This window comes from Orbicella faveolata, unplaced genomic scaffold, assembly GCF_042242905.1.
Source record: "Orbicella faveolata isolate gen_17 unplaced genomic scaffold, um_ofav_v1 contig_48, whole genome shotgun sequence".
NCBI classification, from domain to species: Eukaryota; Metazoa; Cnidaria; class Anthozoa; order Scleractinia; family Merulinidae; genus Orbicella; species Orbicella faveolata.
In genome coordinates, this window is record NW_028301578.1 from 1,799,904 (window position 1) to 1,822,013 (window position 22,110).

The 22,110-nt window shown below is 40.0% G+C and overlaps 3 protein-coding genes across 3 annotated transcripts; 2 read left to right on the forward strand and 1 right to left on the reverse strand.

The window, feature by feature from the left end:
* Positions 1-698: 698 nt before the first annotated feature.
* Positions 699-19,459, reverse strand: LOC110055877 (exonuclease 3'-5' domain-containing protein 2-like). Its single transcript, XM_020762299.2, has 4 exons — positions 18,474-19,459; positions 13,101-14,056; positions 11,544-11,846; positions 699-2,251 (listed from the first exon to the last, which is right to left on the reverse strand). The coding sequence occupies exons 1-4, from the start codon at positions 19,208-19,210 to the stop codon at positions 1,866-1,868; spliced, it is 2,382 nt and encodes a 793-aa protein (XP_020617958.2). The 5' UTR covers positions 19,211-19,459; the 3' UTR covers positions 699-1,865.
* LOC149095902 (melanocortin receptor 4-like) lies at positions 4,911-6,222 on the forward strand. Its single transcript, XM_089281117.1, has one exon. It carries the CDS (start codon positions 5,289-5,291, stop codon positions 6,201-6,203), a length of 915 nt encoding a protein of 304 aa, XP_089137243.1. The 5' UTR covers positions 4,911-5,288; the 3' UTR covers positions 6,204-6,222.
* Positions 9,261-11,198, forward strand: LOC110055879 (melanocyte-stimulating hormone receptor-like). The gene has a single exon (XM_020762300.2). The coding sequence runs from the start codon at positions 9,530-9,532 to the stop codon at positions 10,430-10,432; it is 903 nt and encodes a 300-aa protein (XP_020617959.1). The 5' UTR covers positions 9,261-9,529; the 3' UTR covers positions 10,433-11,198.
* Positions 19,460-22,110: the final 2,651 nt, after the last annotated feature.

Here is a 22,110-nt window from a genome sequence, read left to right on the forward strand (position 1 = left end):
GATGATGATGATGATGATGATGATGCCCAACGCGCTACTGCAGCTACGACTTATGCGCTACGACCAAGGTGACGAAGCCGCGAGAGACGAGTCGGCGAGGGAAGAGAGTTGCTCGAGCCAGTCCGCTTATCTCTCGCGGCCTCACTGCTTGTGCCCCAGCCCGTGATGAGAGCCTAGCCGCAGGCTAGTGCCCAGTTTTTGCCGGATGTCTTGACCTGAAATGGTAAAGTGGCGTAATAGCGGAATAATAATAGTAAATAGTGGTTGAAATCATTACACTGCGATTTTCATTGGTTCGTCTTTTTTTTACTATCACTGTCAATTGTCCTTCTTCGCTGACTGCACTCTAAACATCGGGGTTTGAGCACCAAAATGCGGTCCTATGAGGCCTCTAGGCGGGGCAGAGGGTACAAAAACACCCCGTGGACTACCCTGGCTACAGATAAGTGCAAAACGAAGTATGACACCCTTGCCTAGTTTCTGTACGGCTTTCTCTCAAGTCTTCACGGTCAATTGATTTTGGTGACACACCAGAGACGAACGGCCGGGAGTACTGTTCGCTGCCCTAACCCACACGTTTCTTCTTTTGAAAGGCAGAAAAATGCCTGAAAAACTTTTAAGTTTTTCAGCTGAAAGTTAAAACTTTCACTTGTCTAGTTTGTTGCCAGCGAGCAAGTAGAGGTCTATTTGCACTCTCCTTTCATTGTGCAACAATGTTTATTGATTACTCCAGGCTTTAATTATTTTCAACTTTTAAAAATAACACATGCATTGTGATACATTTATTTATTTATTTAAAGATTGGTTCTCAGAATTTAGCCTTACATCAAGACAAAATTGTTAAACTCAATCATCTGCGGGTCTTGGGCATCCAAATCGTTATCCCTTAATACAAGACACGTTCCAGAATAAAAACGTCTTGCAAATGTAACCCTTTTTTCCGGTTGTTATCATTGCAGAAAAGGAGTAATATTTCTCAAACTCATTAATAATTCATCAAATTAAAACAAAGAAAAAGCACAACCGTGAAGGTTTCGATACCCGGTTTTAATTAGCATAGATTTTGACAATTTTACTTCTCCGTTTACTCCTTAGTTTTTGTTTCGATTGAGAAGATGTATCAAACACTCAAGACAGTGTTCCAGCGGCTATCCAGACACCTCGAATTTCGTCAAAAATAATTTGTTGTTCGTCTTATTTTTAACTCTCTTCTCGATGTTTGGATATCCCGATGAAACAGAGTCTTTCGTGTTTGGTATATCATATCAAACACGAGCGCCAGAGTTTCATCACATTCCCAAACACTTGCAGAGGAGAGAGAGGAAAAAAAAGGTAGTGGAGTATATTTAAAGAGCTTCGAGATGTTTGTAAATGTGATGAAACACAGGCTCGACTTTTTTTATATATATCTTCTTAATTGAAACTTAAATTACAGGGGAAACGTCGGCAGAAATAAAATCGTAAAAAATGTACCGAACTATCGAGAAGAGGCGACATTTGAAGCGAGGCGGAGTATTTAAACGAACTTCGAGATGTTTGAAAATGTGTGAGCGAACACTATCAGTTTTAGCACCATCACGGTGAAGATTTCTTTAGTCTTCAATCGATAAATTACAAACAAGTTTGAGTCTGTTGCTTAACGATCTTTCATGTAACATGTGACATCGAAATTTTGGCCCCTTTTAATTTTAAAAATGTTTGAAACTAAACAACAGCAAAAAAGAAGTCAAGAATATCTGGACATTTTAGACGTCATATCGAAAACGGTCTTGCTTCCACCTAACGTCACGCAACACTTTCCCAAGCAATGTTATTCAATTGCCCTTTTCAATGTTGGATGTGAAAAAAAAAAGGTTTTAATATGATTAACTCTCAAGTTTCTCTTTTAATCTATCGTGACGATGATCCACTGACCACAAGGGTGGTAGGTACTGAGGGCACATAGTGTCTAGAAAATGCTGCCTCCATGTTTTCTCAAACTCGAGTAGTTTTCCTTCCTCGCGAACCTTTTTCACGACTTCCTGGCCATGCGACACAAAATTAGAGTTCTCCCTGCGGGTCTCCATCGTTGCGGCTTCTGCAATCATTTCTGGAGTCAAATCGGAGGTATTAAAATGCTTCTGAACGATCAGCATGAGTTGCTGGTGCCTGTCGTGCGGGAGTTTATCCCCAGCATAATTCAATGCTTTAGCAGCTGACTTGACTTTCTTTAGCTCTGGATCTTCAATAAGGCGAGCCACGGTAGCATTTCCTGACAATAGATAGACAAAACACACGAGAACATGAGAAAGAAAAATTCCACAAGTTCTTGGACGATGTGGCGACTGATGTATCGTGTTTTTTTTAAAAGTACGATGGAACCTCGCCTTACGGTCACCTCGTTATTACGGCCACTTTTTTGTCCCAGCGAAACGTCCGTAAATTTTCTTCTAAGAAAACCCCGTTAATGTGGGCACCCCGTTGATACGGCCAACGGACACATTTTGAAATCCCAACCTGTATAATACTTTTTTAATTTTACCCCGCTTATACCAGTATTGTTCATCTTTCCATTGTCACTATTTCATGTACTGGTTTCAATTTTTTTTTTAGATTTTATGTTCCGAATGCTTACTAAAGAGCAGTTGCTTAGAAGTGCAATTGTGATATACTCTGTTACTCTGTTAAACTTCACTCAATTTAGACCAGTCATGAAGTTTGACCCTACCCCATTAATACGCCCACCCCGTTTTTACGGCCAAATTTTTGTGGCACGTTGATTACCGTGTTAATGGAGTTGCTCTGTATGACTGATGGCTTGCTATAGAATTGCTTACATCTTGCAAAAAAAAAAAAAAAATTATCATGATCGTACATATGCGACAAAGCTACAGACTGGAGTTTTAAGAACACCAACCAATAATCAAAATATAAATTCTCATTGCAACACCGATACATTATCAGGCAACCAGGTGATGAGAATAGAGAAAATCATCAACAAAGTAATATTGTCTTGATGTACCATTAAATTCTTAGAACTGATATTAAAAGAACTAATGCTGTCAGTAACGAGAATTATTACATTCTGAGCTTGGGACTGAAGGGGTTAAACTTATGTGATAATTGTAATCTGATTAATATGACGTCTCACAAAAAAGCCCAAAAGGAGATTGACCTGGAAAGCCCACAGCAGAGCAACTGGTTTTGTGACGCACATCGCATAACGGGCTAGTGTCACGCTGTGAGTGACACAACCCTTGTTGAGCATAGAAGCAATTATTTATTTATTTCTGTGAGCAAAAACGTACTTTAACTTAACCGCCTGGTTTATGCTTCGTTAAAACTTTGTTACAGTTAGATAGAAACCAGCAAAAGGTTTGAATCACGGACTTTATGAAGTCGAAAATGATATGATAACTCTACCTGAATATGATCCAGTTTTTGCAATTTATGCTCGCTTAAAGGGATAGGTCATGTAATTTTAGCAGTGACCAGCTCCTGATCACAGGATTAACTGAAATATCACAGCCAACAGTTTAGAACTGTAGACGAACTCAAAAGAGAGCCAAGCGAAACACAGAAAGAGGCGTGCATAGGTAAAACTGCATAACATAATGATTAATAACGGAAAGCATTCGAGTTAACTCGAGAGTCTACAGAAATATTTTCAAACATAATCATCCTTGTTTGCAATGTGACAGTGATTTTCCCGACAAAATACCCCTGTTTTGCCAATTTCAAGTTTAACTTCCCGCTAAATCGAAGAAATATCAATATCCACTGATAGTTCGAATTACATACATACTTACGTACAACCTTTATTTAAACACGATTGCATGTCACAGCTTTCAGCTTGTGGGGTTGTAGGGTCTATGCTTAAAGCACATGTCAGCTGTTTGGTTAGAAAATAGTAACATAGTATCATGGTATCTGTTCATATCAGGATCTAAACTTTTTGTCAATATTATAACATTTGGAAAAGTGATTCAGGTCCCTGAAAGCCTAGAAACATGATAATTGAAATCCAGGTTCGCCGGAGTTAGCGGGATTCTCCCGTATAGCATCACTTTCTGGAGTTGCTTCTTTCTGATAGAGAAAATGGGTGCTTTCCATTAAGCTAAAGATTCCGGAAATTTCGGTCAGAATTCAAATGGAAAGTTCCGTTTCGGTGTCTGCCGACCGGAGCATTCGGGATCACCTCTGGAGGTTGTCCACTTATTTCGGTCGGAATGTTCCGACCGAAATTCGCCGGCGTTCCATTTTTGACAAACCGGTTCTTTGTCCTAATTAGGGAATTCGGAAAAGGAATAAAAAATGGTAAGAGCCATTCCTATTGGTTGACCCGCTTTAATCGGAAAATGTCGTTCTATTTCCGTCGGATATTCCGAATGATCTATGACCAGTCGGTTTGGCATAATGGAAAGCACCCAATGTGTCCGTGGGTCGATCCATGAGAAAGGTTCTGAGTGAAACTTTACAAAATCGGCATGCGATAGGAAAAACAGTTAAGAGGGTTTAGGACAGAAAACGTTTCGGTCTTAGACTTCCCTCAATGCTTTGCTATAACTACATGCAATAAAGTCTGAAACACACGAAGCACAGTCACAGACGAAGGTATTTTAAAAAAGCGTCGTTATTTTTGAAACGGAAATTCAGTTCAAGACCATTCAGCGGGAATTTACCTCGGGGATTTTGCTAAAAACGGCGATGCTTTCGGACGGTCGCTACTCACTTTCGAAACGTGACTAATTTTATTTAGCATTGTCCTAAAGTTTTGATCAATTTCTCACTGGTATTTTGGACGTTTTCTCTATTATTGTCCCTCAAAAGGATGTTATCTACTAATTGTCATCTTCATGTTATTCCACTGGTCAAGAAAACATTATGCAAGCTTTAGCACGCTTTCTTTTATATACTTTTCTTTGAGGTAAAAGCATAATTTTTCAGACTGAAAACCTGCTAAGATTTCATCTAGTCGAGGGTAAAGTAATTAATTTCGTGATATTATTTCCGAAACACTTAAGTTCGTGACTTCCGAACTGTGCCGTGTTGTTTTCAGATTCGCAGCCGTTGGAGCGGAATCATCGTATTTTCTTCATTAAGAGATTTAGTTTGCAAAGTTATCACTGCAAGGTACAGAATACGAGGAGATTCTCTGAGTGGTGTTCCGGTTTTAAAAGGTCGCGCTCGTCCTTTTTTGATGCAGATTCTAACTACTTTGTCTTTGGAGGCGTGAAACCTGTTTGTTGGTCGTATTTGGAGTAAGTTTCCTCTACGAAATAAACAACGCAACAAAGAAGATTCTAAACATGTCTTCGCAAGAAACCGTGAACCTCTACAATCAGGAAAACATGACCGATGCCGCAACGAAAGTCTTGTTGGTAAACTGCGCTGTAAATGTTCCTCTCGCTTTAACGGCGATAATTGGGAACTCACTAGTGTTGCATGTGGCGAGGAAATCACCGACTCTTCGATCACCGTCCTTAGTTTTACTGTGTGGTCTGGCGATGTCCGATCTGGCTGTTGGCACAGTCGTACAGCCACTTTTCATCGCAAACGATTTAATAACAGTGTATTCCCGATCCCAAAGGCTCAAACGAGTATTCCTGGGTATTTACGACGCGTTTGGTTTCTCTTTATGTGGAATTTCTCTTTGTACAGTCACAGCAATTGGTGTCGACAGATTGATTGCCGTTGTAAAGTCCTTACTTTATCCAAGTATTGTGACAATTCCTCGCGTAAGACGCGTTCTTGTCGCCATCTGGTCAATTTGTTTCATTTTAGCAGGCGCGTGTTTCTGGCAGGAAAAGATTCTGTTGATTTCACTTGGAACTGTAATATGTGCTTGCCTGTGCATCTCAACTATTTGTCACGTAAAAATATACAAAACAGTTCGGTATCATCAAAATGCAATTCAACTTCAGTTCCTGGCGGTTGAAACAAACACTGGGCATGTTAACAAAGTGACAAGCCTAAAAAAGTCTGCATTCAATAATTTCATCGTTTTTCTTGTTCTCATCATCTGTTATAGCCCTTATGTAGTTGTTTTCTACGTAGTGACTTCAGTTAATCCAATGCATATACTAATCGCAAGATCCCTGACTTCAACTATTGTGTTCATTAGCTCTTCTTTAAATCCATTTTTGTGTTGCTGGCGAGTATGTGAGATCAGGGAGGCTGTAAAACAGACTTGTCGTAAATTACTTTGCTGTTTAACAAATTGATGTCAGTTTTTCATGCGTCTGTCCTGTTAGTGATCATGAATTTGTCATAACATTGTCAAAGTAGCTGTGGATCTACTCGGCTATCTCCTCGTGGATCCGCAAACTACTTTGACAATGCTACGACGAAATTCATTGTCAATAACAGGACAGACACATAAAAAACTGACATCAATTTGTTTTTACAATAAATTATCGCGCAAATTATAAATTCATGTGTCTGTCCGCTTACTGACAATGAAAATTTCGGAAGTTATTGTAATAATATAAATTACCCATTTTAAGTATCAGTTACTCAAACCCTCGCTAACTCGAACCAAAATCGATTTCTCCTGGATTTCCGTCTTACAGTTACTGTAATTTTACCCTCGCTAACTCGCACCCTCGATAACTCGAACCCCCCGCTAACTCGAAGCAATTTTCGTTTCCCTTTAGGTCATTTTCTGTATAATTTTACCCTCGATAACTCGAACCACGTCTGTCAATACGTGACAAGTCAAAACAAACGGTGTACTGTAGTCCAAAGCATTAAATTTATTTTGAAGCAGCCGTGTGAACTTTTTCCTTTCTTTTACATTGCACAAAACGTGTCAGTTCAGTTTATACGAAACTGAGAAATGTATTCATGTGACGTCATCATTTTTCAAAATAAGAAATTACCAATCCTTCTGATGTTTTAGTTTCATCAGATGTAAGACCCTTTAATAACTTGATGTTTTGCAACGTTTAAGCTCGACAGGGTTCTCATTATGTAATAAAGCACGTTTTTGAATTTCCAAATTTATGCGTTGCGTGACATTAAAAAGGCGGCCCGATAAGGCTCTCGAGTAGTCAAAAGATGAGTTATTGCTCAAGTTTTTGCAAACTAATCGGTTGTTGCTCTTTAAAAAGTGTTCATTTCAATGTTTCGGAGCTCTAGAGTACCAACTTTTCGTTTCAGTGGCAAAACTCGATGACAGATGTTTCTGTTACTCCACGGCCGCCATGTTTGTCTCCCTCCGAGGGGCACAAACATGGCGATTTCATACAAAGCTCTATAAACTTGAGTGAAACACTTCTCCGAATAACGGGAGAATGAAAAACTGCGCAGACCTAAATCTTGGCGAGGTTGTTTATATATCAATCATCTTTCATATCCCAGCTTCTTGACTTAATTTATTGAATGGTTATGATTTTTATTGTTGATGGTGTGACACTGTAAACCAGCCATACTGTGTCGCGACCGGAAAATTGTATTGCGTTGCATTAGTTGATCGTTGTGTTGATTGTCACGTGCACCGTGCGCGTGATCGCTGAACTTTGAACTATCGCACATGTATGAATCGTCTTCGAGTTTTCAAGAGAGAGTTCTAGACAGGGAGAAGTGAGATTAAACCAGTTTGTTAAAATAACGTGAGCTTCCTTTGTCGGCGTAGACCAAATTCCCGACAACTGTGTAATTAAATTTGATTCAAATATACATTGCAAGAATAGAAAAAGGAAATCGCATGAACTTTGAAAATGTAACTCGCATGAGCTTTGTACCAGTAGACCGACATTGTTCAAAAAACCTGTACTGTTCACAATATTCCTGGACTTCTCCCTGCTGCTTTGCTTTGTTGCATTTTTCACATTATCTTCCGTTCCGATTTATACAGTACTTAAGAGATGTATTGTTTTATTTTCACTCGACTTCTCTATTCTGTAATTAAATTTGATTAAAATGTACACTGCATGAATAGAAAAACATTACATACCGTTTTTTCCTTATTTCCATTCATTTGTTCAAGACTCCCGATAATTCAAACCTTTTTCAATTTCCCTTGCAGCTTCGAGTTATCGGGAGTCGACTGTAATTTTTTTTTGGTTTATCACAAAGTTCAGAACATCTGAAAATAACACTACCTGGACATGACCTAATTTTTGCAATTTATTATTAACTCGAGCTCGTTTAAAGGAAATTCTAGCAGTCACCAGCTGACCACAGGATTAACTGAAATATCACAGCCAACAGTTTAGAACTGTAGACGAACTCAACAGAGAGCCAAGAGAAAAACATTAAAACCAAAAAAAGGGCATGGATGGGTAAAACTACATAAGATAATGATCAAAAACGGATTGCATTCGAGTTAACTCGAGAGTCTACAGAAATATTCTCAAACATAGTCATCCTTGTTTGCAATGTGACAGTGATTTTGCCGACAAAATACCCCTGTTTTGCCAATTTCAAGTTTTAGTTCCCCCTAAATCGAAGAAATATCAATATACACTGATAGCTCGAATTACATACAAACTTACATACAACCTTCATTTAAACACGATTGCACGTCAAAGCTTTCAGCTTGTGGGGCTGTAGGGTCTATGCTTAAAGCACATGTCAGCTGTTTGGTTAGAAAATAGTAACATCGTATCATGGTACCTGTTCACATCAGGATCTAAACTTTTTGTCAATATTATAACATTTGGAAAAGTGATTCAGGCCCGTGAAAGAGTCGAAACCTGATAACTGAAATTCAGTTTCCGTTGTCAGTTCGCCGGAGTTAGCGGAATACTCCCGTAGTACGGTTTAGGACAGAAAACGTTTCGGTCTTAGACTTCGTTCAGTGCTTTGCTGTAACTACATGTAATGAGGTCTGAATTCGGAATTCAGTTAAAGACCATTCAGTGGGGATTTTTGCCTCAGGGATTTTGCTAAAAACGGTGAAATTTTGTCGCGATGCTTTCGGGCGGTCGCTATTCACTTTCGAAACATGACTAATTTCCTTTAGCATTGTCCTAAAGACTTGATCAATTTCTCATCGGTACTTTGGTCGTTTTCTCGATTGTTGTCCCTCAACAGGATGTTATCTGCTAACTGTCATGTTATTCCATTGGTCAAGAAAAATTATACGAGCTTTAGAAGGCTTATTTAAATATACTTTCCGTGCAAGGTGAAATCATAATCTTTCAGACCGAAACCGTTGTAAGATTTTATCTAGGCGAGGGTAAGCATTATTGCAAATTGATTCCGTGATGTTATTTCCCAAACAGTTTAGTTCGTGACTTTCGCACTATGCCCTCGACCTTTCAGTTTCGTACCGTTCCACCGGAATCATCGTTTTTTCTACATTACGAGATTTTGTCTACAACGTTATCATTGCAAAGTACAGAATACGAGGAGATTCTCTGAGTGGTGTTCCGGTTTTAAAAAGTCGCGCTCGTCCTTTTTTGATGCAGATTCTCAAACCATATGTCGAGCTCGCCGCTGGCTCTAACTACTTTGTCTTTGGAGGTGTGAAACCTGTTCGTTGGTCGTATTTGGAGTAAGTTTCCTTTACGAAAAAACCAAAGTAACAAAGAAGATTCTAAACATGTCTTCGCAAGAAACCGTGAACCTCTACAATCAGGAAAACATGACCGATGCCGCAACGAAAGTCTTTCTGGTAAACTGCGCTGTAAATGTTCCTCTCGCTTTAGCGGCGATAATTGGGAACTCACTAGTGTTGCATGTGGCGAGGAAATCACCGACTCTTCGATCACCGTCCTTGGTTTTACTGTGTGGTCTGGCGATGTCCGATCTGGCTGTTGGCACAGTCGTACAGCCCCTTTTCATCGCAAACGAGTTAATAAGATTGTATTCCCGATCCCAAAGGTTCCAACAATTATTCCAGGGTGTTTATAACACGTTTGGTTTCTCTTTATGTGGAATTTCTCTTTGTACAGTCACAGCAATTGGTGTCGACAGATTGATTGCGGTTGAAAGGTCCTTGCATTATCCAAGTATTGTGACAATCCCTCGCGTAAGACGCGTTCTTGTTGCCATCTGGATAATATCTTTAATTTTAGCAAGCTCGCGTTTCTGTCAGGAAAAGATTCTGTTGATTTCACTTGGAACTGTAATATGTGCTTGCCTGTGCATCTCAACTATTTGTCACGTAAAAATATACAGGACGGTTCGCTATCATCAAAGTGCGATTCAACTTCAGTTCCTGGCGGTTGAAACAAACACTGGGCATGCTAACAAAGTGACAAGCCTAAAAAAGTCTGCATTCAATGCTTCCATCGTTTTTCTTGTACTCATCATCTGTTATAGCCCTTATTTAGTTGTTTTCTACGTTGTGACTTTAGTTAATCCAATCGGAAGATCCCTGACTTCAACCATTGTGTTCATTAACTCCTCTGTAAATCCATTTTTGTATTGCTGGCGAATATGTGAGATCAGGGAGGCTGTAAAACAGACTTGTCGCGAAGTAGTTTGCTGTTTAACAAATTGACGTCAGTTTTTCACGTGTCTGTCCTGTTATTGACCAGGAATTTCGTCATAACATTGTCAAAGTAGTCTGCGGATCCACTCGGCTATGCTGACGAAATTCATTGTCAATAACAGGACAGACGCATGAAAACTGACGGGAATTTGTTGTTTACAATAAATCATCGCAAAAAATGTAAATTCAAATGTCTGTCCGCTTATTGACAATAGAAATTAGCCCATGAGCGCACGAGAATTTCTGTAGTTATTGTAATGATATAAATCATCCATTTCAAGTATCAGCAAGTCTGATAAAGGATATTTGAATACTATGGATCATTTTGGTATAATGAACGTTTTTTATCATAGCCGTTGCACTTTAATCTGTGCGGACAAACTTGAGCAAGTCATTTTAGGAAGATTTTGTTCATTATCTCCCAAGGTTGATTTCCACTGACTCTTGGTTGGGGGTTAACACTGTAAACATTAAGGAAAATGTATGGAAAAGCTGAAATGGTTTCCTTTGACGGGTCACTTCATTTGAGTTTACGGTGTACGAAATTCCCTTTATTAAAATGGGAAGGAACCTGAAAACCGTGGTAGTAAACACCCTAAGAAGAAATGCTGGACCGAAAAATCCTTCTCTCGCTAAAACAAACCTGCCATAATTTGAAGCATTTTGGACACAAACACAGAGCGTGGGGCTTATTAGTAGCATTTTAATGTGCTCTCTTCATTTAAAATTCAGTGAATGTCGTCTTGAGCCTAGTTCAACGTAGCGACATAACGACATAACGACATAAACATAACAACATAAGAGGTACGTTATGTCGTTATGTTTAAAGTGTGAACATCCTGATAAAATGACATAATGGAAACATAACAGCATATAAAGCCTGGTTCACACTAGCGACATAACGATATAACGACATCGTCACGAACGATATAAAAAAGATAAAAAGATAAAACTGATCTTTTCCTTATGTCGTTATGTCGCTAGTGTGAATCAGGCTTAAGGACACAAGGAATAAAAATCGATCTTTCCCTTATACTTTTATGTCTAGGTTCACATTGTGTGGACATGAGCGATCATTTAAATTATGCCGTTGATAGTATGAACTACACGTAGGCCTTACCAAGCGGTGCATTGTACTTGTTTGCCAGTTCGCTCCGTAGCTTGTCATCATAATAGGAGGACTGTCGATGACACTTCGGGCACATGAGCAGGATATCGTGGGAGTGATGATCTTTCATGACCAGAGGAAAATATCGCCTGTAGTCGTGAGGGACAATGTTCTTCCTCATGTAGCTCTGATCGCTTCCACAAACCACACAAATGTTATCTTTGAAATTCAGGTAGTAGGAATCTTCTGTTCCTGGCCGTCCCGAGGGTTCAAACTTCAGTTGGACTGTATAGGGTTCAAGGCCTGTCAGTTTCCCTTCGGAAAATAAGATTAATGTTACATTTAATACACTTAGCTACACTTGGCTCCAGATGAACTATAATTCATACATATTCTATCATTCTCTGCCTCCAGCTGAGACCCCCATAGTACAGACAGTCAGCGAACTGTCCCTCCGGTGTCCGTATTAAAGAGTTTCGACTGTAGCAAATAAAATACATGTAAAGACCTTCTGTGATACAAAATGTTGATAAATGACAAGTTTCAAAACATACACAGTACAAAAATTCGGAGAAAGTCTTCAAAAGAGCCTCTGCCTTTTGTTGGTCATTTAGGGGCATCTAACAGATCGTTTTGGTAAATCATCTGTTTGGATAGACTACGAGTAGTCCCTCTTTCGCTTAGTCCATCGAGCGTGACCATAAATAAACCGCCACGAAAAACTGGCCGCGTGAAATCCTTTACGGCCTCGCTCGACAGACTAAGCGAAAGAGGGACTCCTGTTTAGACGACCTTTAATTCCCACCGATTTTTCTAAAGAGAATTGTCATCTAGAACTTTTGTGATATGAGAAGGCCTGTTGATTTTTAAATTAATAAAAATCTCATTGTGGTCATTTTGAGAACCAAAAAAAGTCAGCTATGATTTTCTGAAAGGCAATAAGACCTGCATGTTGGGTTTTCGGGAAAAGAAAAAAAAATCCGTCATTTAAATTGGAAAACTCGATAACGCCCCATAGGATGAATGAACAGATAAAAATCTTATAGTGAAGCCTAAAATTAACCTATAGCGCTATAAAAGCCTCCAGATGGCCTAAAACAGCATATTAAAGGATTTGAGAGAAAAACATCATCAGGTGCCCCTGATCATTGAAACTGGAGGAAAATGTTAGGGCTCAACAAAAAAGCTATATCCTCAACAAGTTAACCGTACTGACTAAGCCAACTTCTTCTAGCCTTGCTGTAAAATCAAGCATGTAAATAATAAGAAATATGGTCCTAGTTAAGCCTAGAAACCTTAGTTTGTCAACTAACACAGCAGAATCCCGATGTTTTGAGCCAGCTAAGGACATGGAAATTGGTCTAAAAAGCAGGAGGTTTGAATAAACGGATCATGCATTTCTCCTTTCTTTTGGCCAAAGGGAGAAACGTCTTAGGAAAATTAGGGAGGTTAAAAAAGTTGAGGGTTTGAAAACCAGGAGTACACAGTAGTTAAATAATACTGATTTGAACAATAGTTGGTAGATCTTAAACATTCAATTGAGACAAAACAAAGTCGCTATTGACCTACCAATTCCTTTTTCAATATACCAGTCTGCCTTCTTACGATCCAGTGTGCACAACCTTGATCCATCAGGGGCGGCCAGCATGCAGTTCATGTAAAGAGGCGACTTTCTTATAGTGCCTCTCTTGTAAGGTTTTCTATCCAAAATCTCTCCAGGATCCTCTTTCTTGTTGTCTTTTTCTATGACCATGACTGGTCCTTTCTTATCCTTGAATGCAAGATCAATGACTCCCTGGCAGAGAGAGCTTGCTCTTTGACAAAAGAATGAGTCTTGTAGAAGATCAACAACCTCTTCTCTAACAAGATAGCCTTCTTTCCCGTCATGTCCTGACTCCCACTTACTTAGATCTGCTATGATATTATAAACTTCACATTCCACATCAAACTCGTGACCATTAGAATTTTCAGCACTTTGTAAGATTTTGCCACAGGTTTGAGAACCACTGTCTTGCACAGCCGAAGAGCTTGCTCTTTTATTAACAAAGTTAATGTTGTTCTTGTCCCCATGACTTCTGTTTTCTATGAACTTTTCCTGATCTTCTGTAACTTCAAATTCAAGGTCATCAATTGTTCTTCTGGAATGTTCGATGTCAGGTTCTTCTTCAAATGAAGTTGGGTGATACGTACCTGTAATGCTATTTCCTGAAGAATTATTGGCAGGCAGTTTAGTGCTGATCTGATCCTGAATCAAACCAGCTCCTAAATGTCCACTGACATTTTTTTCCTCACTTGTGGAATCCTCAGAGATACAAGCAGTTCTAAGCACTTTTCTCTTCTCTACCTTTGCTTTTGCCAGGCTAAGAAATATGTGACTTGCAACTACGGCATCATTCATGGCATATTCAATCTGCCTTCTGTCAAACTGCTCTGCTTCCCAATTGCTACAGCGAATTCTCCAAGACTTGTCCATTGTGACACCAAGAATCCTCTTCGCTAATGCATCTAAACTCATCTTCTGCTTCCTGTCAAGCAAAAGCAAGGAATGACTTTCAATGGCGAAAGAAAATGCAAAGCAGTGTGGATTCTAGGGGATGTACCAGTGGTGTACTGGCCTGCTGTGCTGCCAGATGTGTCACAGAATCTAGCGATGGAGACTGTCTGTGACTCAGGCTAGACGTAATAGAGGGTGGTCATGGCTGGTGTAAAGGACAAAATGAAATCCTTGGGGCATTTGGTAAAGACCATAAAATCTTGATAACAAGTGTCCCCACCCCCTCACTGATTTTATGACCAACTAAAAAACCTTCTGTGAAAGGGGTATGAATTTTTTTTTTCTGGCACAACATATCAAACCAAGTACATGAATGGTTTGATTTTTTTGACAGATTGAAAGGATGGCAAATAAACCAGTCAAAAAAGGAAAAAACTTCATTTATTTTACTTTGTTGCCATTAATTTTATGCTGTTGACTTGCTCATCAATGCCACTTATATATGCTCAAAATGTATGACTTCTGCTGCATGCAGTGAGAGGGCAGTAGTGCTAATCTATATGAGGGGGATAACATAGAGTCCTCTACCACAGGTTACCAGAGGCCAATCCATTGCAGGTGCATCTTTTTGGCAAAACAGGGGCTGGGGGCAGGGGGGCTAAAAGGCCAAAACATTATTTCTTCAGTGGAGAACTGGTTCAATCCAGGCCTCCAAATTTTCACTCTGATTAGTGCTCCACCTTGTACTGAGTCTGGATTGATTGGCAACCAATAGATTTGTACCACTGTTTAGAGATTTCTTTCTCAACCCAGGAGATTTAACTGAAGAACAAGGCACAAAGTTACAAACCAGCAAGCATTAGCCAAACTGTAAATTTGGATTGTATCATATTTTATAGCCTGTGAACACAGACACATTTCCAGCTGTCATTTGGTTCTGCCAAAAATAACGTCTGCGAGCCCGAGTGAGAGATTGAGTTCAGTGACCTCAGCTCTAATTAACCAATCACATTCCACCTTGTAACATCCCACAGTAACATGCAAAAAGCCTTCGTGAAGCTTGCCCAAATGTGTGGAAAAAAATGGTGGAAGATGTGTTCAAGAAGTTTTATGAAGTGTTTTGGTTTGATAGCCTCAAAAAGTAACAGACTTGCTTGTAAACAGCGACACTTGAAATATGTGGTGCCAGAATGGCCAAAGGAGGTATTAACCTAAACATTGAGCTCTAGAAGTAAAAGTTTGATCCAGCTAATGCAAGAAATTTCATTTACAACAGTTCCTACTAAACAACAGGGCCCGATGTCATGATATATAAAACGCAACTAAGCAACTTGTTCACACAGTAGTTCAAACTTTGTCCCCCCAGAACTAATATTAAAAAAAGCATATATAGCTTGCAATAGAAATGAGCCTACACAAAGTACAAGCTCAAAGAAATGAAAGCTCTAGGTACATCAAACTCGGCAGAGTAACATGCAGATAACAGTGGAAACTAAGCAGACCTATGACCCCCCCTCCCCCCCCAAAAAATGTAATAACACTGTCAAATAGTGCTTCTCTACTTAAAATTCCTCCTAATAACACAGCCTCAGGTGCCTTTCAGAAACATGTGTGAAGCAAAAAGGGTTGAGAATCCTAAAATCAAAAGAGAAGAGCAAATGCGCAAATGTCACGGACTGTGTAGGAGTTCTGCAGGCCTGTTCCAAAAAAACTCATTTTACACTCTTGCGATTGGTAATTGAATGGCTTAGTGCAAGACTGACGTAAGTGACTTTTTCGGGTGAAAAATAATTTTTTTTGTTCAAAAGCGCCCGAATTTTTGTGTGTCATCTTCAGTTGAGTAGAAGAGCATAGCCCTGTTCATTTTTTCAGCTGGTTTGCACTTTGTCTTCGGAAAAAGAAAGAAACATTAGGACAACGGTGACTTCAAAACAATAATACAGGGCCGCAAAACGAAATGGATGAACACGAGCCTTAAAGAAAGATGAGCCTATAACTTGACAGTTACAGTAAAGGTAACATAACCCCACGGCTAGCATTGGACCTAAAAGCAAACCCTAACCCTTGGCCTAGGGTTAGCATTTAGTCTTAGGGTTACCAATTTAGTGCTAGGGTTTAGGGTTAAGGCTAGGGTTAAGGCTAGGGCTAGGGCTAGGGCTTAGGGTTAGAGTCTTGAAACACTTTGTGCTAGGGTTAGTTCTATTTTGTGACAAACAACAAATACCTTATAAAACATATTTTGTGAAACGTTTTGCAATGAGTGAAAACATGAAACTCTTTTAGAACAAAAAAGAGTTCGGTTTGCATTCTTTCAAAAAAAAGTGAAAATCACTAGCGAAATGCGACATTTCATAGGTGCTACTGCGATGTAAAACGTTTTGAAATTCAATGAGCTATAACAGTGCAGTTAGCCATAACTTTGACTGCGTGACGAACAATAAATACCTTATAAAACATATTTCGTGAAATGTTGCCACAAGGAATTAACGCTTGACATTCGAAGAAGACGATTTTTCCGAATTACAGTACTTGAATGGCTGAGTCAATCTGAAATTGCTCCGTCTCTGTGATAATTAAATACCCTGTATATTTGTGAAAACACTGAACTGAATCTAAGTGGGAAAACCGAAAACAAACGGAAAATATATAGCAAAAGGAATGGCATATTTAAAGAAAAAAGACTTACACAGTTGTCTCTTTCTCTCGCCATCTCCTAACCTCACAAACGAATCATTCTATTGGGATTCCATGATAATAAAGGCAAGCGATCGAAAGCCGCTAGTCCATAATATGATTGGCGTTTGTCTGCCCCAGTTCCCAAAAGGTCAACTGTCACACTGTAACACAACAATGGTCAACAATCGCGCCTTTGGATCAATCATTTCTCTTACATGAAAACATTGGCGATTTATTCCTGGAAAGAATTGGGGCTTAGGGCTATTTTTGTCTAAATGAAGTAATACATTACTTTTCTCAGTGAAAAAATATCTTTTCTGTCGATTCTGTTTCAATTAATATTCCGTTGGCTGAGCGAAGTGTAAGTTTGTGATGTTTTCCATTGCCGACTGAGATCGACTGACAAGACCTATCGAGATGCATTAAAGATTATTATGGGATATCCCTGAGCAACTTCAACACGGCAAGGCCTACGGGCTGACTAAACAGATTTTTTAAGAGTCTAAAAGCACTTCTTTATTTCCAAACGTTCTGCACAGCAACATTTGGCAAATGGGCCACTTCTCGCCATTGACTCGTTTTTTTGCATGAGAAGTGCTTTCAAACTCCTCGCCTGGCTTCAGTGTGCCTTCGATCGCTTAGCGATCTTGGAACAGGAACACATCTCGCTTCTTTGAGATATGCTAGTGACTTACGCCAGGTGGGCGCAAATAGGAGTCAAATAAGCAGACTTAATGCAATAGGTGAGGTTTCAACTTGTCTGATCAAAAGCTTGACGTTGTCTTGCGCGCCAAAATAATGCAAATGCAAGCTTACGTCACAACGTAGTTGAAGAAATTTATTTCCAGATCCCGTCTTTGAGCGAGTAAACTTTCCACTTTGTTTTGTACATCAGGCGAAAAAAACAAGGAATACAAACACAGGACAATGTTCTCCTATTACGTTGGAGACCACATGCAAAAATTTGGGCACTTTTGAACAAAAAAATCATTTTTCACCCCAAAAAGTCACTTATGTCAGTCTTGCACTAAGCCATTCAATTGTTTACATTTGCCCTTGGCATTTGTCCTAGCTCCCAAGTTTTTTAAAAGCCATCATTTTTGAAATCTCGTTTGATTTTGCTTTTGATTTCTGCTACTCTGTCTAAAGATCTCCTCTAGCAAAGCAGACACAGCAAACGCCAGCAACAAGATCCCTCCCATGGCAAACAGACCGATCGACTTTCATTGAATGCAGACTTCAGAGTACTTTTTCAAAACAATTTTATCTTCTCTTCACTGGAAACTTTTTCTTTGCATGGCAAACAAACCTTGGAGGTCGAGATCTTCTTCGGTGTTTCACCCGCGCTCAATGTGAACAAATTTCACGTCCTAAAATTACCACCTGTTCCCACTTCCTGCTGGCATCGACACACATTTACACGAGTGTCATATTCTACTGGGGAATTTTACTGGTCAAAAACAAAACAAAAGTTTTGATGTTACTGAAATCAATCTCCTACTTGGGTTTGCAGACGTTATTTTCGGCTGACCCACGTGACAGCTGCAAATAGTCTGCATTTGCAAGCTACATGTTCTAGGGCTTGACTTTGACTCTGTGACTCAATCACAATGCCTCTCTCAACCATGGAGGGTATAAATCGTTAGGGCAATCTCACAAAATAAGCTATCCTGGAGGGTAGGGTAGGGGTCCCCACCCCTAACCATGCCACCCTCTCCCCACCATAGTCCTCCTGATGCCTCAGATGGTAACAGATTATCTTTAACATGTACCTTGCCTGAACAGTCTCATCAACTTGGCACCGCTCTACCACATGCCTCAGATCCACACAACCCATCACCTGAACTCCAAACATTCCAATCAGTCTCTTTGCATCCTCCTTAATGCCGACACCAAATTTAAGAATGCTCTTATCCTCCAAGATTTCTCTGACAGTCTGTGGTAGGTGACCGTTCATTTTACACAATCGAACAAGAAAGCAATCGCTCAGGGGTGTTGCTATTTGTAACAAAGCAACAGGAGTGTTTATGTGACCTTTCTTGTTCACCCACTCGCAGTCCATTCCAAGGAAATTCCATTTAAAAGGATAACTTGATCGGTAGGACCGCAGAAGTTTGTCACACGACGAAACACTGTCAACTACAAAAACACGAGTGGTCTTTGATACATTTCTTGATAACAAATTGCGATCAAACGTTCTCCACACATGTTGCGCTGGACCAAGAAAAACAAGACCAAGAAACCATCGTAGAAATACCAGCAGAGAAATCCCTACTGTTCCAATGTAGGAATATAAGCTCGATCGATTGTCCTCCTTGAATCGCTCGAGAAATCTGTTTCGGTTTACACCGGTGGTTTCGCCGGGATTCATACACAAATTGGAGTCATCTCTCATCCTAGATGGGCTTGCGTTGGAGGCGCTTTCTCCAGATGCTTGCATTTTTGTTATGATAACAAGGAGTCGATGAAAAAGACCTCTTCTACCGGCAGAAATACGCAAATAATGCATTACTGTATGTGGTGCAACACATGGCAGCCATCTTTGGTGAACTGGTTCCCAGTCGCAATGCTCAATGCGGTAGTGGGCGCATTATCACCGCGCGTGGGATCTGGGGAGCGATTTTTTTCCCCCTGCTTCGTGGCCTTGGTCGTAGCACTTTGCCTATCGCCTCTCTCTCTGCACTTGCTGGTATGCTTATGATAACAGGAAACTAGACGCTGCTTTTCATACGTGTTTATACGGCCGGCCGTGGCCTCTGTTGTGAATAGTTACACTTGTAACCAGACAGGGCAGGTTCAGCTTGTCTCCGTCGGCCCAGCGGTCAATGCAACAAGGACGTGGGAAATGGCGGGAAATGGCAATGTCTTAATGTCACACGTATGTTTACAGGGAAGGTATTTTATTGGGGTGTGTAAGAGGGTCTCAACGGGGTGGTGGCTTTTACAGCTAATAACGGTTAATATTTGAAAACATTTTGGATTCTGCTGGCTAACAGTTACTTAACTTTCCTTACGGGTTAATAAAAATCTTAGAAATTAATTAGCATTGTTTCAAAAAGTTAAAAGTTTATTTTAATTGCAGTTAAACATATTTAGGGTCGTAGGGCCATCCTGCAATGGATAGTTTGATATTCGAGAGGGCCTTAAAAGTTTCTAGGCGTTTTCCTGTACTACAAAGACAAGACACAGAAAAGGCTTGATTTTCCCTTCCGTGGCTAATCTTTTTTTCTTTACGGTTAACATTTTTTACGGTTAACGGTTTAAAATTTTCCAATTCTTACGGCTAAAGGTTAAATTTTTGGCCAGTTTTAAGGCTAACAGCTTATCCTGAAGTATTGCAACTTTCCCTGGATGGGATGCTAGACCACTGCAGGTGTCCCAGCATTTCAACTAGGTTAGGGGCCGTTCGAGAATTATGGGTCAGGGGAAGGGGGTTGGGGAGGGGGGGGGGGGAAATTAGGGAGGCATCAAAGAAAATTTTCATCAGGGAGGGGGGTTCCCAAATTTGCTTTGCCTGACAAGGGGGGGGGGACCTTGAAAAAGCATAAACTTGTTTTTAAATCTTTTATTTCATCAGATTATCCTTATCAAAAATAAACATTATTGAATATCTTGTACTCAGATGAGCCGATCACATTAAAAATGTAAACTATGAAGTTAGAATTTATATGACGGGTGGTACAAGGTAGTGATTTGTCAATGTAACTGTATTCAGTGAGTACATTCATTCCTTTGTAACAGAAAAGACGGGTGATACATTTTTCTTCGACAGAGAGCATCTTAAACAGTTTCAGAAAACAACTGGGAGCGCCCAGAGTGAAGCGCCAGGCTATTTCTACATAATGAAAATATTGAAATTCGTGAAAGAACATTACAGAGTAGATGAACTGTTCATGGAATTCATAAAAGATGGATGCAAGGAGAACAACGCTGATCAATGCAGTTGGTGTAAGGATACTGGATGAAAAGGTCCAACAATAGCCAGGGTCCCTGAACCAATGCCTGACAGGGAGAATCCAGGTCATTACAAAGATGTATTTGACACCTCCAACAATAGGGACACTGGGGAAACACGACCTGTTAACGAATTTGCTCCTCTTGCAAACATAAAAAAAAAGCTTTTCACGACGAAAAAAATTTCAGTCAAAGACAAAAGCGGAATAGAAGAGTTTTCAATACAGTATGCGGTTTAAGAGGAACATGTTACAGTCTATGTTAAACAGATGGACAAGCAGAAAGCGTGTGCACTGATTAGAGCAAGAGAGAAACAACAAAAAAGAAATGCAAAAAAGCAGAAATCTTTCGTCGATTATGACTGGAAGAAACTAGAAGAAAGTGGTAAACTGCACTCCCTGACAAAACCGGAGCTGCAGCACTATCTAAAGCACTACAACCTTTCCTGTATTTGAAGGAAAGATAATTGGGTGCAGAGGATCGTAAGTGGACCGTGGAGTGAAGGAGATGAAGAGGAGGACAACTTTATAATGATCCCTTCAGCTGAAGCAGTCACAACGTGGTCTGGTAGAGTGGCTAGTAGGGTTTCAACGTTATTCTCCGTATTCTCCGCTAATATATAGAGGATATTACACGGTGACGAGAAGATATGAATTTTATGTTCGAGTGACAAGAACAATATCTCACTCGTTTCGCTTCGCTCACTCGTGAGATATTGTTCTTGCCACGAGAATATAAAATTCATATCTTCGAGCCAACGTGTAATATTCTTTTTATTATATGGAGAAACCAATTCAACAAAAGCAAAAGGCGGGAATCGTGACTTCGTTGAACGATACGACACTCACAAAGGTGGCATACGGAAAATACGCCACTCGGGTCCCAGATGAAGTGACGTATGGAATCTACGAGTGGTTTAGTTCCCAGTAAAACACTCTTCTCCATATAATAATAAAAAGGTACATTCGGTTTTTTCCTGGTAAGTAAGGTTCTTGGAAAAGTTAAGGTAGGGGACGGGGGGGAGGGGGAGGGAGGGGCTCGGAAACATATGTAAAGAAAACTCGGGGGCCTTAAAAAAAAATTGCAGTCCATGGAAGGGGGCAGGGAAATTTTTTTGAATATTGCTTAATTTTCCTCCAGGTCACCCCTTTGTTTACTTTATGAACGGTCTCTTAGTCCATGTTAGTTAAGTCGCCGGAACCAATTTTCTGCTTTTGGCAAGAGACCCGTTGAACTCATGCCCGGGTCTCAATCTAAAGTCCAATCTCTTCGGCGCGGAGTCCAGCGGTTGGGGCTTGAACCCAGGCTGCTCCATCTGCAGTTTAGGTCAAATCAACCTGAAGTGGAGAGCAACACGAACCGGCCTATTTGGCTTCAGCTGTTTTTGTAAACAGAGTAAATGTTATTCAAGGCAAGCCGAAAACAAAAGACCAGATTTCTGAGTACAACTACACA

Excerpts from the sequence above, each read along its gene's own strand:
- LOC149095902 (XM_089281117.1), top strand. The coding sequence starts at position 5,289 with ATGTCTTCGCAAGAAACCGTGAACCTCTACAATCAGGAAAACATGACC.
- LOC110055879 (XM_020762300.2), top strand. The coding sequence starts at position 9,530 with ATGTCTTCGCAAGAAACCGTGAACCTCTACAATCAGGAAAACATGACC.
- LOC110055877 (XM_020762299.2), bottom strand. The coding sequence starts at position 19,210 with ATGCATTATTTGCGTATTTCTGCCGGTAGAAGAGGTCTTTTTCATCGA. Across the intron at positions 14,057-18,473 it reads GATGAGACTGTTCAGGCAAG|GAAGCAGAAGATGAGTTTAG; the intron begins GTACATGTTAAA and ends TTTGCTTGACAG. Across the intron at positions 11,847-13,100 it reads GTATATTGAAAAAGGAATTG|GGAAACTGACAGGCCTTGAA; the intron begins GTAGGTCAATAG and ends TATTTTCCGAAG.